Consider the following 27,261-nt stretch of genomic DNA (forward strand, 5'->3'; position numbering starts at 1 on the left):
TCTATTTCTATACATATGAAAGGTGTAGATGTGCACTTGAGGCCCTCCGGTTAAAATTTCACCGGAGAGTATCCTCACTTAGCAAATATGGTTTAAATTTTGTGACAATACAAGCTTTAAGGCTACAAGTTAATATCAAAGAAATTTGCTTATCAATGGTAAAAATATTCTTTATAAAATTGCATAAGAATATACATTAAGATTCATAACTTGGTTTCTAACCACAAATCCTATATATCTTAATTGTGTCCCTATGGATTTCTATATTACACAAGGGTGCTTCCCTTAACATACTCTGTAATAGCCAAAGCAATCAAACCCAACATAGCAAGTCTTCCATTCCACAACTCTGCATTTGAGGACATGATACCTTTTGATTTAGATTCCACACTAACCCCTTCAAATAATGGAACCAATGAAGCAACAGACAACAATACACTTGTATACAAGAACCATGGAACTCCACCACCAGATATTTGGTCAAACAAACCCTGTCCTTTTGCTAACTCCACCCCAATTGCAGCTACAAAACCAATCATAGCCAATCTTCCATTGATCCTTTCAGGTGCTGGCCCACTAAAAGCCATCAAATCCGTAAACTTTGTGCTTATCTGCCATTATATAATAATCATCATTATTCATCAAAAGTGTTTCATAAATATTGATCAAAATTAGTAACACTTTAGATAACTAAACTTGTACACTGTCATAACTTTTTATTACTAACTATGCTCACCTTTGGTGAACGAGTAGAGGCTGCCGATGGTGGTGTAATTGGGTCTACAGACAATTTCGGTTGCTCTTTCTTCTGTTTCTGAACAATGTAATGAAACATTATTATTAATTAAAGTGACATAAATGACTATTTTAGCTCGTGGACATATTTCATATTGTCTCTGGTACTGTTATAAACAAAAAACCACTAGATACATCTGTTTTTCAATGAAATATATTCCGTACATAATTTTTCAATGAATCTAGTTTTTCCATGAGAAAGTAAGTCATAAATCATAAACATGTTTCATATGATTAGTGTTCCAAGTAAACAAATAAGATATGCATGAACAAATATAATACACATAACCTTAAAATCTGTTTGATAAAAGCTAAATTACCTCAGCCATGGATCTAACTTTGAGGCTAGCATTTCTTCTCAAGCTAGGCATGTACACAGAAGGAATGTTGTTAAATTTGTTAACTCTAGAAATGTTGATCATAGAGCTTGACATGATAGATTGATAAGATGAAACGGCCATTGGTATTGATAGTAATTTCTTAATGTTACAATGAAAATTCAAGAGACTAAAAGTCTTTGATCACTGAAATTTTTCACTAGAACTTAGATGGTTAAGGTTGGTAGGTATATGCATTGAAGAAGGTTGTTTATATAGAATAAAATAGAAAGCATTATGAGGGAAATTTTGATTCCACGTAGTGTGTAAACTTATTGAAAGGAAAGAATTGTGGTGGATATTTAAGTTCCACGTAATGTGTAAATGGGTCCTAAAGGTAATTGGTTCACGTGGGTTCATTTGTCCACACATGCTAAAAGCAATAGATGTGGCACTACTTAGGACCGGAAGGTGCTACAAAGTGAGAATTTGAGGTTATAACTTATAACTCATAAGAGGGGAGGGGTTGTCCACTTGGAAGGTACATGGTATTGAATTGTAAAATATTGTCTAATAATAAGGTAATAAAATAATGTTAGTTTATTTGGTTTTAAGTATATTATATATGTAAATTTATTTAATTAAAAGTTGTTTGAAAAATAGAGTATGAAATATTTGTATGAAAGAATGATAGTTTGAAAAATTGATAGTAATATACCAAAAAATCACAGCAGAGAATACACAAGATTAATATATTTTTTTTTAAAAAAATAAATATCATTATAAATCGATCAACCAAATCAAAATGAGTTCGTTCATTTTTAAAGAACAGTAAAAACCAAACCAAATTGAACAGATAAAAATTTGACCGGTTCAAACATTTTTTTAACAAAAAATTGTCCAAATTGAACCGATTATACTTCTAGTCTTCCGGGTCAGTTCTGACATTTTTCTATGCCTAGATCAAATTGAATATCGGATAAATCACACACAATTGATTTTCTTTCTCTCATTTTCATAAATTAAATATCTAAAACTGTAAAAAAAAAGGCCGGTCTCAGAAAAGCTAGAGTAAATACAATCGGCCTTTTTGGCGTAACCCATATGAAAAATGGAATGGGTTGGGCGAGCTCATTGAGCTTAGGTATCAACATTTTTATGTGATTTTTGCAAAAAATACTATTAAAAAAACATAAACAATGATGGTCTAATTGTAAAATTATTAATAAAAATATATTTAAAGGGATAAATTTAGCAAAAACTTTTAAAAAAATTAAGTTTAAAAATTATGAACTTGATTCAATTTTTTTTACAAGAATCAAAACTAGAGTTAATATTAAATGTTAATGTAAAAATTATTTATACTTGTATCAAATCATATTTCAACAAATTGATAATTGTGACTTGTGAGGACTAATGCATTAAAGCAACATAAAAAAACAAAAAAAATAAAAATAAAAATGGATCGGGCTGACCCATTAGTCCAAACGGATCACATGAGTTCATCTAGACTCATTAATATGTATCCTAACCAAATAATAAATGGGCCCATTTATGTAGTCGGACCCCTGGGTCGGACAACCCATTTGACAACTCAAAATTTTACTTCAGTCATGCATTTTAATCACAAATAACACCAACCATATATATACACGATATTTACCAATATATCTTGTAAATCGTGCAATTCTTTATCTCATTTTTTCATGTATTAATTATGACTATTGAAGTCATGCATGTTAGTGAGAATAAATATTATATATAATTGAAATATAAAGTGGTTTTAAATTTTAATCCTCATTAATTTATTTTATTTTTACAAAACTTCTATTACATTTATGCATTTGTTATCTATCAAATAACTTAATATATTTGATTAATCAAATAAAATTTTGTAAGGTTCTATTATTTTATTGAAAATCTATTACTTATTTGTTTTGTTTTTCACTGATTTTCATTTATTATATTGTGCTTTTTTTATTTGAGGTGCTAACTTTGTGGTATGAGTTTATCCTTGTAGCCTTGTAGGTGAGTTCAAATCATGGGATGGTTGTAATTAAAATAGTCATTAGTGTCATTGATTAATAAAAATTATCCTTCACAAATTAAAAAGAATATATTCTTTTGTATTTTCTTCTCTTCCTTTCTTTTTATACATGTGTGCATACAAATAAAAGATATTTTTAAAAACACACTAGTACAAAAAATTTTACCCCTTTCATTATTTATTTTTTAAGAGTTTAATTGTTGTGTATCGTCGGTGTAAAGATTTTTTATACATACATCCAATGATGTATTGCCACATCATTTAATGAATGTGACACATCATGTGTTTTTAATTACCATACATGATGTGTCGGTATATTATTGGACCCATGTGTAAAATAACTTTACAGTGTATATGATTTAGATTCAATTTTTAAAAGGTTGTCCCTTTAACTAATAATACATTCTATTATAAAAAGGTTGTCTTTCTAAATATTTATATATATTACATGTATTACTATAAATCACTGTTGCTTATTATAAAAAAAAATAAAAAAATCATTGGTGTCTTTTAATTATGTATTACTCCCTATTTTATTATATATATTACTCCCTCCATAATCTTTGGTTCTTTTAGAATTTTGCACATAGCAACAATTTTTGGATCTACTTCTGGCATAGCAAATGCAAGTATCATTGGTCTTGTCTTAGAAGATGGGAGGACAACAAATTTCTCGAGAAAGAATTCTCTCCCATAAATTTATGGTGAAGTGGAACATGGACCCTTGATTTGAAATTAAAAAAAAAAAAAGAAAAGAAAAAAGAAACGTGTTGTTTTAAGGATGTAGATCACCATTGCTCCCGTGAAATTTAAAATTGAGAGAATCTCCTCTCTAACTTTCTTAGCATTAAGGCAAGTCATAAGCCAAGGGTAGGAGTCATACATGAATAATATAAATGTGTACACCGAGGCAAAAGTGCTCAAATAATCATTGATGTCTTTAAATGCCTTGTAGTTTTTAAAATTGTGCAAAATAACCCATCTTGTGCCGATGCAATCACAAGATGTATATTTGATATTTCTTAATTCAAATGTCTTTGATTTTTGTCGACAAAAAAGAAAACAAAAACTTATATTGAATATACCAAATGTCACTATTACAATTTGCATATATGATCAAATCTTATTATGAAATTTCATAAGAATATGCATGAAGTTTCATAATTGGCTTCTAACGACAAATCCTATAGACTTTAATCGTGTCTCTAAAAAACTGTATTACACAAGGGAGGTACCCTTAACATACTCTGTAAAAGCCAGAGCAATCAAACCCAACATAGCAATTCTTCCATTCCACAACTCTGCATCTGAGGACATGACAGCTTTTGACTTAGACTCGACACTAACACCTTGGAAAAATGGAATCAATGAAGCAAGTGATAACACCACACTTGTTCCCAAGAACCAAGGAACTCCACCACCAGATAATTGTTCAAACAAACCCTGTCCTTTTGCTATCTCCACCCCCATTGCAGCTACAAAACCAATCATAGCCAACCTTCCATTGATTCTTTCCGGTGCTGGCCCACTAAAAGCCATCAAATCCGAAAACTTTGTGCTCATCTGTCATTTTATAATCATCATTATTAATCAAATCAAAAGGGTCTCATTAATTTTTATCAAAATCAAAACTTTACATAACTAATCTTCTAGCACACAATTAGGAAAAAAACGAAGGTGAAATTATTTTTACTACCATGCTCACCTTTGGTGAACGAGTATAGGCTGGTTGTGGTGTCGGTGTAACCGGTGTTGGTGTAATTGGATCTACAGGCACCTTTGGTTGCTCTTTCTGTTGTTCCTCAGCCATGGAACGAACTTTGAGGCTAGCATTCCTTCTGATGTTTGGCATGTAGACAGAAGGGATGTTGCTAAATTGGTTAACTCTAGACCTGCTAGAAATGTTGATCATAGAGCTTGACATGATAGATTGATAAGATGAAACAGCCATTGATAATAGTCCCTTAGTGTTACAATGCTAAGCTTAAGAGATTAAAGTTTTTTGAAGAATGGGATAGCTTTGTGAATCTCACTGAACTTAGATGGTTAAGATTGGTAGGTATATGCATTAAAGAAGGTTGTTTATATAGAATAAAATGGAAAGCATTGTGAGGGAAATTTTGATTCCACGTAGTGTGTAAAGGTAAGTATTTTGGTGGTTATTTAAGTTCCACGTAATGTGTAAATGGGTCCTAAAGGTTATTGGTTCACGTGGGTTCACTTGTCCACACATGCTAAAAGCAACGGACGTGGCTCTAGTTAGGACAAGAAGTTGCTACATACATTGAGAATTTGAGGTGTTAATTAAGAATATATTTTTTTTGGTTACATGTGCTAATTAAGGGTTTGTTTGGTCGGAAGGAAAATATGGAAACTGAAAAATAAATATGGATTAAATCGTAGTTTAAGTTGATTTTTTGCAAATCCAAACAAATAATGGAATATAACTATTTACCGTTCGGTTAGATTCCTTTCTAGCAATTTAAATATAACTTTTGCCTTTTGTTACCTTACTCATAGGTGATAGTTGTTTTATAGTCAACAATATAATACTACTTCCCTCTTTAAATATAAAATTCTAAAGACTAATTTACAAAAATAAAAAAGCTGGTAGTAGTGTTAAACTTAATGTAATGTGAACAATTGGGCTAATTACATCAAAACTAGTGATGGCTCATATATTGTAATTATGACTCTGTTATGTAGTAAAAGGCAGAACCATTCTGTTATGTTTAATATTTAAAAGCTTAAATAAGGCATAATCTTGCAAGATTTGTTTGAATGAACTATATGAACCTTGAATTACATGATATGTATTTATGTTTCTCATTACATGTTGGATAGATGTCAAAAGTCACGAATCTAATATGGTATACTCTATCATCTTGATTCTTCATCCAATTGAACATTTACTTGGGTGCGTTTTGGATATTGTGGTGTGGTGGTAGAATGAGCATAACTCAGGATTGAACTATATAACCCTTTGTTTCTGTCAAAGTGATTAGTATCATGAGTTGAGCAGTTGGTTTTTTTAATTCAAAATAGTTGTTTTTGTTTCATTAAATTGAAGATAAAACTTCCAAATCAAGATAGTGATATACAAGTGTGTCAACAATCATGCTAAAGGTATTATTACATTATTAACTTGATAGCAGAAGCCATAACATTTCCATACAAAAATTGCCAAACTTGAAATCATAATAGAGACACAGTCACACACTAAAGAATGTAGTAACTGAATTTGGAATAGTTGGGTTTATTGCTCTATTATTGTGGACTCATTTCATACTAAAGGTCCCTTTGCTTTGCAGCTACGTTATTCCCAAATAAAATGACATTTTATATATATGAGATATTTTCTGTCACTTTATTTTTCGCTTTGTTTTTATTTATACTCTTTTATTATTATTATTATTATTATTATTATTATTATTATTATTATTATTATTTAAGTAGCGAACGTTATAAAAATGAAAAAAATTTGAAAAATATTGCTCGCTACTTAAGTAGCAGACATTATAAAAGAAAAAGTTGGTAGGGTGTCCAGCCAACAAAGTAGCGGAAGTAAATATTTTTGTAAATTCGTAGGAAATGCGAGAAAATGAGTAGATTGCAAAAAAAAATAAAATCCCTTATTTCATAACCAACGGAAGTGCAGCACTAGTTAAGACAAGAAGGGACCATAAAAAAAGCTAGGACAAGAAGGTGCTACATACTTTGAGAATTTGAGGTGTTAATTAAAAGTTTTCCGTTTGGAATCTGCCCAATCTCAATTATTGCATAAATTTGGAATGTGAATGTGACGGTGTCTCCGGAGTATTAGTTCAGAAAAAAAAAAAAAGTTACACATAATTTTGATTCTTATAAATATTTTAAATTTTATTTTTAGTTTTTATAAAAAAATATTTAGCAAATTTTAGCTCCTCAAATATCTTCCGTCATGATTTTTGGTCCTATTTTTCAGTCAACTTATATCTATCATGTGAAATTTTTTAAAAAAAATTCAGTTATATTTAGTACATTATATCAACATCTACTGCAAAAGAGTTTAAATTTTTTAACAACGGATAAATTAAATATGAAATTTTTAGTTTTTTGCGCATAAAAATTCATGAATAATTCATCATGTCAAAAAAAAAATTTGTAGAGAGATGTTCTTATAATATTATAAATATAAATACAAAAAATCATTCAAAAATATGAAATTACACAACAATTTGATTAAAAGTAAAGACCAGAAGTTATGATAGAAAATATTTGAGGGATAAAAAGTTGATCAAATATTTTTTAGGAACTAGAATCAAAATTCGAAATATTTATAGGAACTAGTAAAAACTTATTTAACCAAAAAAAAAATTGTCTTTTTATTTTTATTTTTAATATGTTTAACGATTGCTCCGAATACGTAGGATACCCTTATTTTTAAGACCGTGTTTTTGCTCTAGCTGCTAAGTTGATTTCTTGCCTAATCACATGAACTGGGACCAAGTACTAGTCTTGCATTAATTAAGATTCTAGTATATTTTAAACCCTGAACGTTTCTGGCGATTAATATAGCATGCCTAACTTCATTTTCACATGAACTGGTGACTTTAGGCATAGAGGGAAGTAAAAATGAAAGTGGTGGTGGGGATGGTGCTGGTGTTGTTCGGCTGAGGCTGTGGTAGTCTTAAGGAATTCCCTCCTCGACTCGAGATAGTCAATATAGAGAATTGTCCATCTAAAAGAAAGAAACGCGAGTTTAGTAGGAGTAGGCGTTGGTCAGGTAAAGGCTAACCAAGCCAATGATTCTTAGTTGGTCTTTTCGGATGATCAGCCACACTGGGACTGAGACACGGTCCGGAGCAAACATCTTCATTATTGAAAGAAGGAAAAAAACCTAAACACATAATATTTATGTAGAAAATTCTCAACAAATAAGGGAAAGATCATTAGGCAAAATTAGAAGAAATTAGAGACTCTCTTTATAAGTATATGGAGAGAACAATTACACTGTCTTTTGAAAATATGAGAATAAGAAAAACCTCAAAGAAGTAACTACATAAAAATATGCAGAAAGTTTCATGGAATGGCTTCTAACTACAAATCCTATAGACCTTAATTGTGTCCCTATAGAAGTCTATTACACAAGGGAAGTACCCTTAGCATATTCAGTAAAAGCCAAAGCAATCAAACCCAACATAGCAATTCTTCCATTCCACAACTCTGCATCTGAAGACATGACAGCTTTTGACTTAGATTCAACACTAACACCTTGGAAAAATGGAATCAATGAAGCAAGTGACAACACCACACTTGTTCCCAAGAACCATGGAACTCCACCACCAGATATTTGTTCAAACAAACCCTGTTCTTTTGCTATCTCCACCCCCATTGCAGCTACAAAACCAATCATAGCCAATCTTCCATTGATTCTTTCAGGTGCTGGCCCACCAAAAGCCATCAAGTCCGAAAACTTTGTGCTTATCTGCCATTATATAATAATCATCATTATTCATCAAAAGGGTCTCATTAATTTTGATCAAAATCAAAACTTTACATAACTAAAATCATCTAGCAGACAATTCTGGGAAACAAGTTGAAATTATTTTTACTACTATTCTCACCTTTGGTGAACGAGTATAGGCTGGTTGTGGTGTCGGTGTAACCGGTGTTGGTGTAATTGGATCTACAGCACCTTTAATTGCTCTTTCTGCTCTTCCTGAATAATATAATTAGTAATTAGCATTAGTAACCAATTAATCATTCATAAATTAATCTTTAACATACAGATACTATATAACCTTAGAATTTGTTTAATAAAACCTTACCTCAGCCATGGAACGAACTTTGAGGCTAGCATTCCTTCTCATGTTTGGCATGTACACAGCAGGCATGCTGTTAAACTGGTTATTTAAGTTCCACGTAATGTGTAAATGGGTCCTAAAGGGTATTGGTTCATGTGGGTTCATTTGTCCACGCATGCTAAAAGCAACAGACGTGGCTCTAGTTAGGACAAGAAGCTGCTACTGCTACATACTTGAGAATTTGAGGTGTTAATTAAGAGTTTTTTTTTTGTTGTTGGTTACATGTGTTAATTAAGACATGGCTCTAGTTAGGACAAGAAGGTACTATCTTCATTTATATTTAGGAAGAATACTTGTGTCTTCAACATATGGCTTCTCCATCTGGGAAATGTCGATAATATTATACCTCCAATACCTATTTGGTTTTGCGGAAAATTGCAAACACTAGAACGATTGAGCATTTCAAACAACAATCTTACCGGAAAGATTCCCAATTTGGAACTCAGGCTACCAACTATCCTGAAATAGATTTGAGTTCAAATCAACTTGAAGGTTCCATTCCTTCTTTTTTATTGCAAGCACCAGCACTGAATCTTTCCAATAATAAATTTTCAGATTTAGTTTCTTTTAGGCAGCAAATGTAAGCCTAACAATTTGGTAGTTTTGTATATATCAAACAATGAATTAAAGGGTGAGTTGCCTGATTGTTGGAATAATTTAAACTCATTACAATATGTTGACTTGAGCAGAGAAGTTTCCTAGTTGTTTCCTGCTTTTCAATTTTTTGACGACATTGTACAATTATTTCCAAAGGCACATTGCACAATTTCCATCAAATTTGAAAAATGATCCTTTCATATCCAAATATAGAAAATATCTGCTTTTATTTAAAAAGAATGTTGTGACTAAATTTGGAATGAATAGTTGGGTTTATGATTTCGACATGTTTGGCATCTTTATTTGTCTCTTGAGTATTAGACTTTTAAGACCATGCTTTTGCTCTAGCTAGCTGCTAAGTTGCTTTCTTGCCTAACCACATGAACTGGGACCAAGTATAGTCTTGCATTAATATAGAGAGTTGATCGGAGTTACCACCAAGTATAGTCTTACACCTTACCAGTTTGCGGTAACGGACAAACGACCACTAATCAATGCCGCTAATAGTATCATGAAACTAAATAAAAGATCGAAATCAATAGTTAGTTAGTTCAATGATAATTGACGCTGAACTTGAAAGGGAGAAACGCGATTCGATCCTCCGCAACTGCGATCGGGATTGGGTTGGAACCACTTGATGCCAGAAATAACTCTCGAATCAGATTAAACTGGTGGTGAAAAAAAAAAAAGAGATTAAAAAAAGAAAAAACCTAATTTAAAAACATAATATTTAGGGTAAATGATCATTTACCCCCTACAAAACAAGCGAATTTTCGTTCACCCCCTGCTCATATTTTTTTTTTCTGTTTATTCCCGCAAAAAATAAATTCCCTCATTTATCCCCTAGATGTACAGCATGACATCTGACTGTGCAAATCTGCTGACGTGACTTTTACACATGAAAAAAATTCATTTATATTTAATTTTAAAATTCCACGTCATCTATTAAAAAATTGAAAAAATTATTTATGGGAGTAAAGTTTAATAAAGATTTATAAATGTTTAATAAACTTATTGGAGTAAAGTTTGTAGAATAAAAAAATATCAAGCTTTGTTTTGAAAATATTTTTTTCAATTTTTTTTAATAGATGATGTGAAATTTTAAAATTAAATATAAATGAATTTTTTTCCACGTGTACAAGCCACGTCAGCAAATTTGCCCAGCCAAATGTTCTGTTGTATACTTAGGGAGACAAATGAAGAAATCTATCTTTTGCAGGGGATAAACAAAAATTCGATTATTTTACAGGGATAAAAGATCATTTACCCTAATATTTATGTAGAAAATTCTCAACAAATAAGGGAAAGGCCATAGGGCAAAATTAGAAGATATTATAGAATCTCTTTATAAGTATATATGGAGAGAACAATTACACTGTCTTTTGAAAATATGCATAAGGTTTCATGCAATGGCTTCTAACTACAAATCTATAGACTTTAATCATGTCTCTAAAAAACTGTATTACACAAGGGAGGTACCCTTAACATACTCTGTAAAAGCCAGAGCAGTCAAACCCAACATAGCAATTCTTCCATTCCAAAGCTCTGCATCTGAAGACATGACAGCTTTTGACTTAGATTCAACACTAACACCTTGGAAAAATGGAATCAATGAAGCAAGTGACAACACTACACTTGTCCCCAAGAACCAAGGAACTCCACCACCAGATATTTGTTCAAACAAACCCTGTCCTTTTGCTATCTCCACCCCCATTGCAGCTACAAAACCAATCATAGCCAATCTTCCATTAATTCTTTCAGGTGCTGGCCCACCAAAAGCCATCAAGTCCAAAAATTTTGTGCTCATCTGCCATTATATAATCATCATTATTCATCAAAAGGGTCTCATTAATTTTGATCAAAATCAAAACTTTACATAACTAATCTTCTAGCATATAATTCTGAAAAGAAAAAAACAAAGTTGAAATTGTTTTTACTTCTATGCTCAACTTTGGTGAACGAGAATAGACCGGTTGTGGTGTTGGTGTAATTGGTGTTGGTGTAATTGGATCAACGGGCACCTTTGGTTGCTCTTTCTGCTCTTCCTGAATAATGTAATAAGTAATTAGCTTTAGTAACCAATTAATCATTTCATAAATTAATCTTTAACATGTTTCATATAATACTATATCGGCTTAAAATTCCAAAAGCCTTATATATATATATAAGATAATTACACATGAACAAAAATTAAATATAAAACAAGTTGCTCGCTTAAAATTTGTTTAATAAAACCTTACCTCAGCCATGGAACGAACTTTGAGGCTAGCATTCCTTCTGATGTTTGGCATGTACACAGAAGGGTTGTTGCTAAATTGGTTAACTCTAGACCTGCTAGAAATGTTGGTCATGGAGCTTGACATGATAGATTGATAAGATGAAACAGCCATTGAAAATAATTCCTTAATGTAACACTGAAAATTCAAGAGACCAAAGTCTTTTATGAATATATAAAAGACTTAGATGGTTAAGGTTGGTAGGTAATATGCATTGAAGAAGGTTGTTTATATATAATAAAATGAAAAGCATTGTGAGGGACATTTGAATATATATCCACGTAGTGTGTAAAGGTAAGTATTTTGGTAGTTATTTAAGTTCCACGTAATGTGTAAATGGTCCTAAAGGTTATTGGTTCATGTAGGTTCACTTGTCCACACATGCTAAAAGCAACAGACGTGGCTCTAGTTAGGAGTTAGGACAAGAAGGTGCTACATTTTACTGTACATTGAGAATTTGAGGCAGTGTTTTAAAAATTGGATCGGATATCGAACCGGTGAGAGTATTGGGTCACTAGTTCATTGGTCGAACCATCAGGTAACTGGTCGAACCACATGATAATTCGGATTAAACCGAATTAAACTGGTGGAATGAACCGATCTCTATAATAAAATTATATAGTTATTAAATCAGGTTGAACCGGATGACTCGCTCTCTAAAAAAATCATGACACCTAAAAAATGTGAAAATAATACAAGACGGAAATTAAATAATACAAGACGAAATTCAAATAAATTTTGAACAAAGTCTAATCGTAACAAAGTCTATTTCTATTTTCTAGTTTTAATAAAAAAATAATTGTATGCATTAAATTAAATTGAATTGAATCGATGACTACATATATTTAATTTTATTTAAAAAAACAATAACATATGAATTTTAATGTTAAATATAATAAATTAGAATTTAAATAAAATGAGAGTTGAACAATTAAATCAATATTACGCAAACAATAAATAAAATTTAAATAACATAAAAAAAATTCAATACAAAGTAAAATCCAGTTGCATACAAAATAAAATCGATAGCACAGTGGAGAGGTCAACGAAGATGAAATTTAAATAACAAAAAAATAAATACTAAATAAATAACATAAAACTTGTTTAAACATTTAAACATTTAAACATTTAAACATTTAAATCTTCATTCAAAACATTCATTCATGGAGAGTTCAGTGGTTCGAAACCTACTGATGTCAGCTTTTCTAAAATTTTTAAACATTTAAATCTTCATTCAAAACATTCATTCATGTATTTATTACTTATATAAAAAAAGGCATTTATTATTAAAAAAATGCACGCGTTTTAAAAAAAATCCAGATCCAGCCGTGCGCATTTAACCCGGCCAGTCTGCAAAACCGTCGATTCACCGGTTTTCCTGGTTCATACTGGTTTTCACCGGTTCGTTAGCATATCCGATCCAACATCTAGACTAGACCGGTTGACCTCCGATTTCCGGTCCAACCGGTCGGGCTACAATTTTCAAGGCCCAAGCCTCGGGGGAAAATTGGGCTTGGCGAGCCAGCCCATTCGGGAGAAAAATTCAATAATAACTATTATTATTATTATTATGCGTTGTTCCGTCCCACTTAGGTTGCAAAAAATTATAACTTGAACTTCTCATTTTTATCAAACAGACATAAAAATGGAAACTTTGTTATCAAACCCAGGAAGTTCAAATTTTTAAGTTGCAAAAAATTACCTCAAAGTTGAAGATGTGAAAGATGATAGAGAGAAAGGATGAGTGTTGTTGCTAGTTGAAGAGTCTGAAAGATAATGGAGACCAATGATAAGTGTTGTTTTTTCTCAAATCAAATAAAAATGTAAAATTTGTTATCAAACCCAGGAAAGATGATGGAGAGAAAGGATACAGAGCAATACAAACATAAAAATGGAAACTTTGTTATCAAACCCAGTAAGTTCAAATTTTTAAGTTGCAAAAAATTATCTCAAAGTTGAAGAGCGTGAAAGATGATGGAGAGAAAGGATGAGTGTTGTTGCTAGTTGAAGAGTCTGAAAGATAATGGAGACAAAGGATAAATGTTGTTTTTTCTCAAATCAAATAAAAATGTAAAATTTGTTATGAAAAACTCAAATTTTTCGTGAGATAAACAGGGCAGAATGAAGAGAATGATACTGATGATGATGAAGAGTGAGTAGTACAGTTGTAGCAGTGTAGCGCAGCTCTCTCATGCAACGAGTGTTTTAAACATTTAAATCTTCATTCAAAACATTCATTCATGTTATATAAAAAAAGGCATTTATTATTAAAAAAAAACGCACGCGTTTTAAAAAAAATCCAGATCCAGCTGTGCGCATTTAACCCGGCCGGTCTGCAAAACCGTCGACGCACCGGTTTTCCTGGTTCATATCGGTTTTCACCGGTTCGTTAGCATATCCGATCCAACATCTAGACCAGACCGGTTGACCTCCGATTTTTGTTCCAACCGGTTCAATCGGCCGGGCTACAATTTTCAAGGCCCAAGCCTCGGGGGAAAATCGGGCTTGGCGCGCCGGCCCATTCTGGGGAAAAATTCAATAATAACTATTATTATTATGCGTTGTTCCGTCCCAGTTAGGTTGCAAAAAATTATAACTTGAACTTCTCATTTTTCTCAAACAGACATAAAAATGGAAACTTTGTTATCAAACACAGGAAGTTCAAATGTTTAAGTTGCAAAAAATTACCTCAAAGTTGAAGAGTGTGAAAGATGATGGAGATAAAGGATGAGTGTTGTTGCTAGTTGAAGAGTCTGAAAGATAATGGAGACAAATGATAAGTGTTGTTTTTACTCAAATCAAATAAAAATGTAAAATTTGTTATGAAACCCAGGAAAGATGATGGAGAGAAAGGATACGATACAGACATAAAAATGGAAACTTTGTTATCAAACTCATGAAGTTCAAATTTTTAAGTTGCAAAAAATTATCTCAAAGTTGAAGAGTGTGAAAGATGATGGAGAGAAAGGATGAGTGTTGTTGCTAGTTGAAGAGTCTGAAAGATAATGGAGACAAAAGATAAATGTTGTTTTTTCTCAAATCAAATAAAAATGTAAAATTTGTTATGAAAAGCTCAAATTTTTCGTGAGATAATCAGAGCAGAATGAAGAGAATGATACCGATGATGATGAAGAGTGAGTAGTACAGTTGTAGCAGTGTAGCACAGCTCTCTCATGCAACCAGTGTTTTGAAAACCGGACCAGACCGGCCGAGTGGCAGCATGTTGCATGTTTTACGGAGAGGTCAGTGGTTCGAAACCTACTGATGCCAGTTTTTCTAAAATTTTTAAACATTAAATCTTCGTTCAAAACATTCATTCATGTATTTATTACTTATATAAAAAAAAAAGCATTTATTACTAAAAAAAACGTGCGCGTTTTAAAAAAAACCAGTTGTGCGCATTTAACCCGGTCGGTCTGCAAAACCGCCGATTCACCAGTTTTTACCGGTTCGTTAGCATATCTGATCCAACATTCAGATCAGATCGGTTGACCTCCGGTTTTCGGTCCAACCGGTTCATTAGTCCCCACATAAGGAATTAAACTTATTGAGGTTGGGCACATTCCAACTGGACAACTCTTAATTAAAACCTCAATAAGCTTAGTCCTGAAGTCAACATAATTCGTAACTACAGTTTGATTGGATGATAAAAATTCTTTATATATGACAATGTTGTCGACACTTATTTTAATCACCTAATCAATTCTTTTTCAGGTAACCACTATCAAGGTTTTTCTTGTAAGAAAGGGTTGTATATGTTTTTGGTCCTTATAATATCTCAAATTTTATTTTTAGTCCCAATAAAATTTTTCGGCAACTTTTGGTCCATAAAGTATTTCCTATCATGATTTTTGGTCCTTACTTTTCATTCAACTCGTGCATATTATTCGAAATTTTAAATTTTTTCGTGCGGTTATATTTAGTACACTATATGAATCTCTCTTGCAAAAATTTAATTTTTTTATCAAGAAATGAATTAAATATATTTTTTTTTATAATTTTTTGCACATAAAAATTAATAAATAATTCATCTTATGGGTTAAAAAAAATCTAATTTATAACATGCATAAGGAATTAAACTTATGTGGATCTTGCACAATAATCTTTTGAATTATCTTACAAAGAAGCATTTATAATGTCAAAATACAACCTCTATTTCCATAATAGATTGTTCAATAGTTTGTGTTCAAATTGAGAGTATATGGAGAGAACAATTACATTGTCTCTCCCTCTTGAAAATGGAAGAAATACCTCAAAGAAAAAACTACATAAAAATCCTATAGACATTAATTATATCCCTATATAAGTCAATTACACAAGGGATGTACCCTTAACATATTCAGTAAAAGCCAAAGCAATCAAACCCAACATAGCAATTCTTCCATTCCACAACTCTGCATCTGAAGACATGACACCTTTTGACTTAGATTCAACACTAACACCTTGAAAAAATGGAATCAATGAAGCAAGTGACAACACCACACTTGTTCCCAAGAACCATGGAACTCCACCACCAGATATTTGTTCAAACAAACCCTGTCCTTTTGCTATCTCCACCCCCATTGCAGCTACAAAACCAATCATAGCCAATCTTCCATTGATCCTTTCAGGTGCTGGCCCACCAAAAGCCATCAAGTCCGAAAATTTTGTGCTTATCTGTCATGATATAATCAACATTAATCATCAAAAGGGTCACATAAATTTTGACCAAAATTAATACTTTTTCATACAGTTCAGAAAGAAAAAAAAAACTTCATTTTTTTTTTACTACTAGTCTACTACTACTATGCTCACCTTTGGTGAACGAGTATAGGTTGGTTTTGGTGGTGGTGTAACTGGTGTTGGTGTTGGTGTAATTGGGTCTACAGGAACCTTTGGTTGCTCTTTCTGCTCTTCCTGAATAACATATCAAAAAATTATTATTAATTAAAGTAACAATAATAACTACTATACAACTATCTCTGACCCCTCCCTCAGGTTAGTCGGTTCTTGGGCCGAATACTGAATTTTCAAAAAAGAGATCAAATATGCACATATAACCTTAAAACTTGTTTTTATAAAACATGAATTACCTCAGCCATAGATCGAACTTTGAAGCTAGCATTCCTTCTCATGTTTGGCATGTAGACAGAAGGGATGTTGCTAAATTGGTTAACTCTAGACCTGCTAGAAATGCTGGTCATGGAGCTTGACATGATAGATTGATAAGATGAAACAGCCATTGATAATAGTTCCTTAATCTTACAATGGTAAACTTAAGAGACTAAAGATTTTTTGAAGATAGATAGGATAGCTTTGTGAATCTCACTGAACTTAGATGGTTAAGGTTGGTAGGTTTAGCATTAAAGAAAGTTGTTTATATAGAATAAAATGAAAGCATTGTGAGGGACGTTTTGATTCCACGTAGTGTGTAAATGGATCCTAAAGGTAATTGGTTCACGTGGGTTCATTTGTCCACACATGATAAAAGCAACAGACGTGGCTCTAACTAGGACCAAAAGTGCTGCAAAGAAAATTTGAATTTGAGGCTATGAGGGTTTGTAAACTTGGAACGTTGAGGACCTCAAATATTGTTTTGTTTTTACTGTTTACTAGGGGTAAACCCGTGCGTTGCACGGGTTTGATTAAAATATATAATTAAAATATTTTTATAAATAAAAAATAATAATTGTGATAACTATAATCACATATAGTTAAATAATAGATATTATTTTAAAATATGATTATATTTAATATTAGTATATGAGTAAAAAAAAAGTTGTTTAGAAATATTAGATTTTTTTATTAATTTATATCGTAGTTTGTTTACATTTTAATGTAATAGATCTCTTATAATATATCATAAGTTTGAAAGGATGCATCATTTTTTATTTTACTAGAACTTTGACCCATGCGGTGCATGAGTCTAATTACGTGTAATATGTAACAATAAAAAATAAAATACAAAAATTCTAAGAGCATTTTCAATAAGAGTAATATAGGGAATTTCATGGACTAATTATTCTATATTTGTTTATGTGCTTATTTTATATTTTATATATTTTTTAAATAATTTTGGAACCCCATCGTTTTGTTTACTTATTAAAAAAAATTGTTGATAACTAAAGGTTAAAAAATTGATGATAATTAAAGGTTAAAAAAAAAATTAAAGACATAATCAAGAACATAAACTTAAGTAGACATCCATAAATAAATAAAAATTATAATTAATTCCGCCGTTCAAATTTATTGAAAACAGGGTTAACATATTAGATTCCTAAATTCTTTCATAATTGAAGCACGTGTTTTAGTGGTTGAAAGGTTTTATTGTTAGTAAGAGATGCAGGTTCAATGACAAATCTGTATATTTTTAATATAAAGCTGCAATAAAAAGAAAGAGAAAATGAGAGGGGAAAAAAAATGGTTTAGGGTTAGCTTATGTTAGCAAGCTTATAATATAAGAGATTATCGGTTTTTAATTGTTTAAATTGTGCAATGAAAATTGATGGTGCTTAATTGTCGTATGAAATCTTTCCTATGAAAGTTGATGGAGCTTAACACTTTGTGGACATAATTTAAATCACAATTGGTCTGCTAGTGCATATTATATCATTTGATCATCGGTTAATATTAAATCTGCAATATTAAAAACAAAATAATGAATGTGATTAGTGACATGACTATGGTTGTGTTTGGTTGTATTGCAAAAAAAATTGATTTAGCAGAATTGAGTTTGATAATAACTTTCAAAATTACACGTGATAATAACTTTTCAAATCTCACATGATAATTATTCTCTAAATTTATGATCCGGTAAAAAAAAATCATTGATCAGGAAAGACATAAAAATATTTCGTGATAAATAATATAGTCAACAATAATTTTGATATGATATACTTTTAAAATTGATGGTGCTTATCAATTATTGCACATAATTTTAATCACAATTGCTATACTTGCCATAATGGTTGGAAATATTGTCTTGCATTGAAGGGTTGTGGGTTCGAATCCTAGTCAAGACAAAATTGTATTATTTTTTAATAAAAATTGCAATATAAAATGGAGGGAAAACAGAGAAAACAAATTAGGGTTTAGAGTTTGCTTGTGTATACAAGCTTATAATATAAAAGATTAGTGTAATAATATAAGATTTTAGTTTTCTTTATATGAGTTGCAATTTTATAGTCAAATGTCACTTTGTTTTTTATTTTTGATGTATCCCTTATTTTATTATTTTCAATAAGAGTTGGAGGCATAACTAATTATACTTATAGACAATATTGCTCATGAGAAATGTTAAAAAAAGTTTTGATTATAGAATATGATTCATATATGGTGGCTTTGACTATTTGTTCCACGTGTTCTCATTTTTTGAAAATTATGTATCAAATAGCATATTTTGCTTACTACGTTCTAAGCAATTTAAGGTTCCAAATAGCTTATCTACTTACCAATCTATCGTTTTCTTTGTAGTTTATTCTCACTTATTCACTTGGTGAAATTTTATTCCAACTTTATTAGTCCCAATTTTTTAGTCTATTGTTTGGTTCACTTTTTTTTTTTTGCTTGGTCCTTTTGTTTTTGGTTTGTTTTTCTTTTTCTTGGTGAGGTTTGTGTCTCTTCAAAATTATTGTTAGTTTTTGTCCCTCTTATTTAATATTTTCTTGAACATTTATTTTCTTATTATATTATATAAACTTGAATATTTGTTGTTGTCAATATATAAGTTTGGACGAAGATTTTATATATTTGAATTTAAGTTTAGTTATTTGGTTAAGGTAAAGAAAGTCTTATAGATGAATTTAAGATTTAACATGTGTCATTTTCTTATTTGCTTAAAAAAATGTCATCTTATTCTTATAAATATTCCACTATTTTATTTTCAGCCGTAACGTAAACATTCTTTTAGAATATGTACTTAATTTATCCAAAAAGTTATATTATTATGTAAGTTAAATTAATAATTTTTGAATTATTGGTGAATTTTAGTTGTGTGTAAATATGTTTAAATATATGTGTGATTATATTTTCTAAGTATATGTAAATATATTTTAACATCTACAGTTTTAATAATTTCAAAAATTTATTTTGACAAATGAGCATCAACAATTTTTATTTAATAATTTTTGTCTTTTTTTAATTTAATTTAGAAAGTTTTTAGTACAATTCTAAGTGGGAGGAAAAAGTATTTAGCACAATTTCTAAACTAACATGTTTTTAGCACAATTCTTTTCATCGATTCATTTTATGATTGTAAGAATAAGATGACATGCATAGATTAAAATAGAACCGTCCATTAAAATTCATATATACTCATATTGAACCATCCAGATTTAGGCAGGTGTTATACGATAAATGCATGAAGATTATATATTTGGACAACCTCTAAGTCAAGTTGAATCAATATAACTTCTTGCATGTTGTTCTGGTAAAAAACAAGGGGGTTTGTATTATTGATCAAATGGTGTGATTACACTCAGTTCAATCCCAACAACCCTGGGAGTTTTATAAGTCAGAATTCGATTAGAACATAGGGAGTTTGTATTATTCAAGATTGATAAGGGATACAAGTATGAAAAAATTGATTAACTTTACAAGAATGAAAGAATTGTCTCTTTACAAGAATGAAAGTATGGTGGTTTCTCATGATGAGAGTGAGTCTATGTAGAATCAGTGAAAAAGTCCTCTCCCTCTTCTCTTGAAACAGACCCTATTTATAGGCAAAAAATCTTCCCTTGCTTCTTAAGTAACTGCCTTGCTTGGAGAGGAATTCATGGGTAGTGGGCGGTTACTTTTCCTTCTTCTCCAAGCTTCTTCCTTCTTCTCCAAGTTTCTTCCTTCTTCTCCAAGTCATGGTGGATCATGCTTATCATGTGTTTTTCATTGTTGTTTTCACGCTTCTCCTTTAGATGCTCCCATTGGGCTTTTTCGTATTGGGCCTTAACAAATCACACCCTGGTCCATGGCCCGGTACACAGCCCCCGAAGCACGAGGCTTCAAGAAGGCGAAGTGCTTTTGAATGAAGTCACTTGGCAATTATTATGCCTCGATGTTGTTCTATGTCGCCCATTTGTTGCTGACTCATATTCTTTGTTTGCTTGTCGCCTTTGCCTTCCTTTTGTTGTTGATATTTCTTAGCTAATTTGTACGCCCTTCTATGACTTTTGAATATCTTGATGTACGCCATTTGTGGCTTTGAATATTGTTGTCATTGTTTCTTGGCGACTTTGAGCAAGTTGGCGAGTCGCCCTTCCTCTTTTTTTCATTGTATTTGCATTTTCAAGCTAGCGTTGTCACCAATCTTGCCTCTTCATCTCTCGCGATTCGTCCCTCCTTGTCTTCTTGAAATCAAATTGAAACTTTGAGGATAGTAACTTTGTTGGTCTGTACTTCTGCTTCTTCTATTCAACATGAGTTTCTTATTTTCTTTTGACATTCTATATTTGAAGATTGTAAGTAGTCTAGCGTAATCTGTCTCGTTGTAGTTGATTTTCGTACTGTCAGGCTTGCACGCCTTATCTTGTAACTATTGTTTCTTTGGAGATTTAGAAAGAATTGGCGCTGCTCGGAGTCGCCCTTCCACTGTACTTTGTGTTTGGTGTTGAAAATAATCTCGCCTTTGAAATTTTTAACTTTGCACCTGCAATGTCTTTAGCACTTTAAATATAATTATATATCATTTATGAATGACTTTATACCTGTTGCCTTTTGGCGGTTGCAAATGATTTGGCGTTGTGATGAATCGCCTTGCTTTGGTTATGTATAAGCTTTTTCTGGCGGCGTTAATAATCTCGCCTTTCTTCGCTGTATCTTTTTCTGACGCCCCCAACTCGTAAGACTTACAGGTGACGCCAAGGCCTTTCAACCTTGTTTTATTTTGCTTTTTCTGACGCCCCCAACTCGTAAGACTTACGGGTGACGCCAAGGCCTTTCAACCTTGTTTTATTTTGCTTTTTCTGACGCCCCCAACTCGTAAGACTTACAGGTAACGCCAAGGCCTCGCAACCTTGTTTAATTTTTCTTTTTCTGACGTACCCAACTCGTAAGACTTACAGGTAACGCCAAGGCCTTGCAACCTTGTTTAATTTTTCTTTTTCTGACGCACCCAACTCGTAAGACTTACAGGTGACGCCAAGGCCTTTCAACCTTGTTTAATTTTGCTTTTTCTGACGTACCCAACTCGTAAGACTTACAGGTAACGCCAAGGCCTTTCAACCTTGTTTAATTTTTGCTTTTTCTGACGTACCCAACTCGTAAGACTTACAGGTAACGCCAAGGCCTTTCAACCTTTTTTAATTTTGCTTTTTCTGACGTACCCAACTCGTAAGACTTACAGGTAACGCCAAGGCCTTTCAACCTTTTTTAATTTTGCTTTTTCTGACGTACCCAACTCGTAAGACTTACAGGTAACGCCAAGGCCTTTCAACCTTGTTTAATTTTTGCTTTTTCTGACGTACCCAACTCGTAAGACTTACAGGTAACGCCAAGGCCTTTCAACCTTTTTTAATTTTGCTTTTTCTGACGTACCCAACTCGTAAGACTTACAGGTAACGCCAAGGCCTTTCAACCTTTTTTAAGTTTGCTTTTTCTGACGTACCCAACTCGTAAGACTTACAGGTAACGCCAAGGCCTTTCAACCTTACATTTGGTTCAGAGCTTTCATATGAGTTGATCTTGAATAATTTTTTGTTCAGAGTCCGCAGCTTAATCATGATTACTGCAAATAAGCTTTGATACATTAGAGGTTCAACGATAATAATATATGAAAAATAAAATAAACGAAAATGATACCGCCATGGACGGTTTGTCGCGGCGCTCCTCGCCTAGTAAGAAAAGCAATTATGTTTTGACGTGGCGAGACTGAGCTCCATTGCGGTAGTTATCGCGGAATATGCTTCAACCTGAAATATTAGTTGGCGGCTTCTTTCTCGCCGAGTGGCAACAATGACCAACTGCTTGTGTTTTATGATCACCTCTTGAAAAAGTGTTGCTGTCAAAGTACTTTGAACATATGTAAGAAAGACACAAACAACATTATGAGAAATGGAGTTAGAGATAGTTCAGTATCAAATAATATAACTGCTAAATTATATGTCAATTTATCTTTAGAATGACGGAATAAAAATGTGGTCACCCGAGAAGAATCATATAGAAATGAAGGTGAAAGGTACTTGTCATCATTAAATATATTGGTTAAATTAAAACATGGCAACAAGGAAATCAACCTTATCATGGTGGAAGAATTTAATTTATAGTGGATCATGGATTTAGGCAAAGGGTTCTTAGACCATTATTTATACTCAGAAACTAAAAGAGTTATAATGAATATTGTTATCACTTTTTGAACTTAACACATAGTCAGGGCGATATTGATGTTATAATGACAGTCACCAATAGTTACAGTCTCATTAATGTTTACTCATAACCGAGAAAAGTGGACCAAAATAAAAGTGGAAAGTTTAACCTGATTCCAAGCATAGTCTCTGAGACCTGAGTTGTCCATTCCGCCATGGAACAATGAAGAAGTCGACCAACTTGTTTCTTGACTCAATTAGAAGCATGACACGCCTTAGGCATCGGTCTTGATCTGATTTGGAATGTCTTACGGTTGCTCGTTGACAGCTTTTTCCTTCTTAACAGCATCCACCTCAAGATGATCATTGGTAGCGGGGCACTCCACCCTTAACATAGTACTTTGTATTGGACTATGGTTATTCAAGCTTAACAAATGATCCGATAATGTTTGTGTGCTCGGTTTCATGACTTTGACGGCGATGATGTCGACGTTTGAAATGGTTACATGAGTGATTTCCTCGTAAGCATACATATTTCGTCAAATGTCAATGAGTATGTAAACAAATAAATATGTAGATTCAAATATATCTAATTTCAAATAAAATTGGGGATGTACATATGAATTAACTAAATGTGCTATTCATTCATTGAAATAGGTAAGCACTATATCTTTAGTCTTGAGTTTTTAAACTGGACACTACTTAGGTGCTCTATCACCTAAGATTATCTTTCAATTGTTACCATAAGTATAAATATTATCTCACACCGCCAATTACTAGTAAAGCGAAAAAGAGAGGTTACAATCTTTTACATAATTTTATTGCTCCTGATGTATAAGCTACTGAAACAGTTCTGCTATACAGATCAAGTATTATATGAAGTGTCTTTTGCTATCACTCAAAAGTCAGCTATGATTTATACAAAAATATTCTTTCTATACACTCTTACATGCCTTGCTCAAAATATGCTAGCACCAGGAAAAATGATTATTGCTATCAACCAACGATACTGAAAATGTTCTGGTAAAAAACAAGGGGGTTTGTATTATTGATCAAATGGTGTGATTACACTCAGTTCAATCCCAACAACCCTGGGAGTTTTATAAGTCAGAATTCGATTAGAACATAGGGAGTTTGTATTATTCAAGATTGATAAGGGATACAAGTATGAAAAAATTGATTAACTTTACAAGAATGAAAGAATTGTCTCTTTACAAGAATGAAAGTATGGTGGTTTCTCATGATGAGAGTGAGTCTATGTAGAATCAGTGAAAAAGTCCTCTCCCTCTTCTCTTGAAACAGACCCTATTTATAGGCAAAAAATCTTCCCTTGCTTCTTAAGTAACTGCCTTGCTTGGAGAGGAATTCATGGGTAGTGGGCGGTTACTTTTCCTTCTTCTCCAAGCTTCTTCCTTCTTCTCCAAGTTTCTTCCTTCTTCTCCAAGTCATGGTGGATCATGCTTATCATGTGTTTTTCATTGTTGTTTTCACGCTTCTCCTTTAGATGCTCCCATTGGGCTTTTTCGTATTGGGCCTTAACAAATCACACCCTGGTCCATGGCCCGGTACACATGTATTACAATTATAAGAACCGCATGACTCGAGTGTCAACTACAAAAAAAAAAAAAAAAAATTTAATTTCTACTTTGTTTTTGTTTCTATATTTCTCTTGATCGAGATCAAGTAGATCACCTACACATTGTAGATAATATAGTATTTAAAAATGAGACACATATTTATATTTCTAAATTATTTGGATTGTCCTCTTTTAATTGAATGCCTCCAACATCAATATACCCTCGATCTATATAAATTTTAAGGCACTTCAAAATCAATAAATAGAAGTCTCTTTTATCCTCTTCAACTTATTCACATGAAAATAATTAATTATATTCCCATTAATCAACAATTTTTTATACAAATCTTTTACCTTATATAAAATAATAAATGAAAAAGAAAATAAGAAACAAATAAGCTAAAACATTAGACTAATAAAATAATAAATGAAAAAGAAAAGTTGTCTAATTACAAACATTAGATCAATAAAAAAAAAAGATGGTTTACAAACTGCCATTAGAGTTAAATACACATCCTTACATGAGGTGCCATTTCATAGGCTTTATAAGGAGCAAGGATGCAACGTAAGCAAAAATATAAGTATGTTTTATCCTGTTCTCCTCCTTATTATATTATATAAACTTGAATATTTATTGTTGTCAATATATAAGTTTGGACGAAGATTTTATATATTTGAATTTTGGTTAAGGTAAAGAAAGTCTTATAGATGAAAAAAAATTAAGTCTCACATATATTAATAAAATATAATGCCTGACAAATAGAGATACATTTACCCACTATCCACATAAGATGATTGTCGAGTACTTAACTATTTATAGGGTGTTAATTAAGTTTTTTAATAGAGATTGTAAACTTGATAATTTGATATATTGATAATTAAAATTAAAATGATTTAATTAAAGGAGATGATGAAAAGGTTTTTTAATAGAGATTGTAAACTTTTCTTGTAGAGTGCCACATCATCAAAATACTTGATTGTGAGCAACTCAACGTTCCTTTTACTTGTAAAAGATTATTGTTGTCAATATATAAGTTTGGACGAAGATTTTATATATTTGAATTTTGGTTAAGGTAAAGAAAGTCTTATAGATGAAAAAAAATTAAGTCTCACATATATTAATAAAATATAATGCCTGACAAATAGAGATACATTTACCCACTATCCACATAAGATGATTGTCGAGTACTTAACTATTTATAGGGTGTTAATTAAGTTTTTTAATAGAGATTGTAAACTTGATAATTTGATATATTGATAATTAAAATTAAAATGATTTAATTAAAGGAGATGATGAAAAGGTTTTTTAATAGAGATTGTAAACTTTTCTTGTAGAGTGCCACATCATCAAAATACTTGATTGTGAGCAACTCAACATTCCTTTTACTTGTAAAAGATTCATTTTTTTTTATTAGTATTAGTATTGAAAGAATTCCAATAGTCATGAATATTTTGTGGTTATATAAATCTTATATATTAGTTGGTCCATTTTAATTTAATAATTTTTCATTTTAGTTAGTTGGTCCCTTTTAAGAAGTTATATAGTGATAATTTGATATATTGATAATTAAAATTAAAATGATTTAATTAAAGATAATTAAAATTAAAATGATTTAATCAAAGGAGATGATGAAAAGGTTTTTTAATAGAGATTGTAAACTTGATAATTTGATATATTGATAATTAAAATTAAAATGATTTAATTAAAGGAGATGATGAAAAGGTTTTTTAATAGAGATTGTAAACTTTTCTTGTAGAGTGCCACATCATCAAAATACTTGATTGTGAGCAACTCAACATTCCTTTTACTTGTAAAAGATTTTTACTTCGGTATATATATAGTATAGTCTAGAACATTCTATTGCTCTATTGATAAGATAATAATTGGTGGTTATGACTGATCCTTAGTTAACTAAGAATTTAAAACTATTCATTTAATTAATTTGGAGACTAATGTTTTTGCTCTAGCTAATTTACAACATGTAGACTTTGATTTTGAGGTAGGTATATGATATCTGCTCAGCTATTTACCAGAAAATAAATCCTTGAAGATATCAATAGAAACATTTGACGCAACAATTCAGAGAAAAATGCCAAAGAGAAAAATGCCAATCAATATTACCACTGTTGAAGGGACTAAAACAAATGCAGTGATGTATTTTTCCTTCCTCTTAATGCAGAACTATCTTCTTCCTCTTAACATTGAATTAAACAGCCGTCACGAAGAAACAAATTTAAATGTAGACAATAACTTGCTTAATAATGGAACATAGACCCAAAAAAAAGTGATGGTTCAAGTGGCTAGGCTCACCAAGCATCATGGGCCAGAAGTGCAGAGGCCTGTCAATCCCTCCACTGTCAAGACTCAACAGCCAGAGGTGTTTCGCTGCTCTATGAAGCCAGCCTGACGCAATCCTGTGCAAAGGTCTATTATCCTCATCTGTCGAAACCGGGAGGTGTTCGCTGTTCTGTGAAGAAAGCCTGACGCAATGCCATCATGTTTAGGACCAATGAATTTTAAGCCTTCGCCCACA

General features: G+C 31.7%; 4 protein-coding genes and 1 pseudogene across 6 annotated transcripts; all 5 read right to left on the reverse strand.

The window, feature by feature from the left end:
* Positions 1-144: 144 nt before the first annotated feature.
* LOC123903045 (early light-induced protein, chloroplastic-like) lies at positions 145-1,375 on the reverse strand. Of its 3 annotated transcripts, none has more exons than XM_045952907.1 (3): positions 1,116-1,374; positions 737-808; positions 145-611 (listed from the first exon to the last, which is right to left on the reverse strand). In XM_045952907.1, exons 1-3 carry the CDS (start codon positions 1,254-1,256, stop codon positions 267-269), a joined length of 558 nt encoding a protein of 185 aa, XP_045808863.1. In that variant the 5' UTR covers positions 1,257-1,374; the 3' UTR covers positions 145-266. The 3 variants fall into 3 exon arrangements, with proteins under 3 accessions (XP_045808863.1, XP_045808862.1, XP_045808864.1); XM_045952906.1 differs by having other exon boundaries at positions 737-814; XM_045952908.1 differs by lacking the exon at positions 737-808 and having other exon boundaries at positions 1,116-1,375.
* Positions 1,376-4,198: 2,823 nt separating this feature from the next.
* LOC123898219 (early light-induced protein, chloroplastic) lies at positions 4,199-5,227 on the reverse strand. The gene is made up of 2 exons (XM_045949123.1): positions 4,865-5,227; positions 4,199-4,722 (listed from the first exon to the last, which is right to left on the reverse strand). Exons 1-2 carry the CDS (start codon positions 5,108-5,110, stop codon positions 4,378-4,380), a joined length of 591 nt encoding a protein of 196 aa, XP_045805079.1. The 5' UTR covers positions 5,111-5,227; the 3' UTR covers positions 4,199-4,377.
* A 2,878-nt stretch (positions 5,228-8,105) lies between these two features.
* LOC123898209 lies at positions 8,106-9,694 on the reverse strand (annotated as a pseudogene).
* A 1,220-nt stretch (positions 9,695-10,914) lies between these two features.
* On the reverse strand, positions 10,915-12,071 carry LOC123898202 (early light-induced protein, chloroplastic-like). The gene is made up of 3 exons (XM_045949100.1): positions 11,843-12,071; positions 11,540-11,647; positions 10,915-11,409 (listed from the first exon to the last, which is right to left on the reverse strand). The coding sequence occupies exons 1-3, from the start codon at positions 11,990-11,992 to the stop codon at positions 11,065-11,067; spliced, it is 603 nt and encodes a 200-aa protein (XP_045805056.1). The 5' UTR covers positions 11,993-12,071; the 3' UTR covers positions 10,915-11,064.
* Positions 12,072-16,007: 3,936 nt separating this feature from the next.
* LOC123902691 (early light-induced protein, chloroplastic-like) lies at positions 16,008-17,261 on the reverse strand. The gene is made up of 3 exons (XM_045952474.1): positions 16,951-17,261; positions 16,673-16,774; positions 16,008-16,534 (listed from the first exon to the last, which is right to left on the reverse strand). The coding sequence occupies exons 1-3, from the start codon at positions 17,098-17,100 to the stop codon at positions 16,190-16,192; spliced, it is 597 nt and encodes a 198-aa protein (XP_045808430.1). The 5' UTR covers positions 17,101-17,261; the 3' UTR covers positions 16,008-16,189.
* Positions 17,262-27,261: the final 10,000 nt, after the last annotated feature.

Source organism: Trifolium pratense, linkage group LG1 (genome assembly GCF_020283565.1).
Source record: "Trifolium pratense cultivar HEN17-A07 linkage group LG1, ARS_RC_1.1, whole genome shotgun sequence".
Classification (NCBI taxonomy): Eukaryota; Viridiplantae; Streptophyta; class Magnoliopsida; order Fabales; family Fabaceae; genus Trifolium; species Trifolium pratense.

What these genes read in the sequence shown, in the direction of transcription:
- LOC123903045 (XM_045952906.1), bottom strand. Translation starts at nt 1,256, where the DNA reads ATGGCCGTTTCATCTTATCAATCTATCATGTCAAGCTCTATGATCAAC. An exon ending in AAGTTAGATCCATGGCTGAG is followed by an intron (nt 815 to 1,115) that starts GTAATTTAGCTT and finishes TACATTGTTCAG; the next exon opens with AAACAGAAGAAAGAGCAACC. An exon ending in CCTCTACTCGTTCACCAAAG is followed by an intron (nt 612 to 736) that starts GTGAGCATAGTT and finishes ATATAATGGCAG; the next exon opens with ATAAGCACAAAGTTTACGGA.
- LOC123898219 (XM_045949123.1), bottom strand. Translation starts at nt 5,110, where the DNA reads ATGGCTGTTTCATCTTATCAATCTATCATGTCAAGCTCTATGATCAAC. An exon ending in CCTATACTCGTTCACCAAAG is followed by an intron (nt 4,723 to 4,864) that starts GTGAGCATGGTA and finishes ATAAAATGACAG; the next exon opens with ATGAGCACAAAGTTTTCGGA.
- LOC123898202 (XM_045949100.1), bottom strand. Translation starts at nt 11,992, where the DNA reads ATGGCTGTTTCATCTTATCAATCTATCATGTCAAGCTCCATGACCAAC. An exon ending in AAGTTCGTTCCATGGCTGAG is followed by an intron (nt 11,648 to 11,842) that starts GTAAGGTTTTAT and finishes TACATTATTCAG; the next exon opens with GAAGAGCAGAAAGAGCAACC. An exon ending in CACCAAAGTTGAGCATAGAA is followed by an intron (nt 11,410 to 11,539) that starts GTAAAAACAATT and finishes ATATAATGGCAG; the next exon opens with ATGAGCACAAAATTTTTGGA.
- LOC123902691 (XM_045952474.1), bottom strand. Translation starts at nt 17,100, where the DNA reads ATGGCTGTTTCATCTTATCAATCTATCATGTCAAGCTCCATGACCAGC. An exon ending in AAGTTCGATCTATGGCTGAG is followed by an intron (nt 16,775 to 16,950) that starts GTAATTCATGTT and finishes TATGTTATTCAG; the next exon opens with GAAGAGCAGAAAGAGCAACC. An exon ending in CCTATACTCGTTCACCAAAG is followed by an intron (nt 16,535 to 16,672) that starts GTGAGCATAGTA and finishes ATATCATGACAG; the next exon opens with ATAAGCACAAAATTTTCGGA.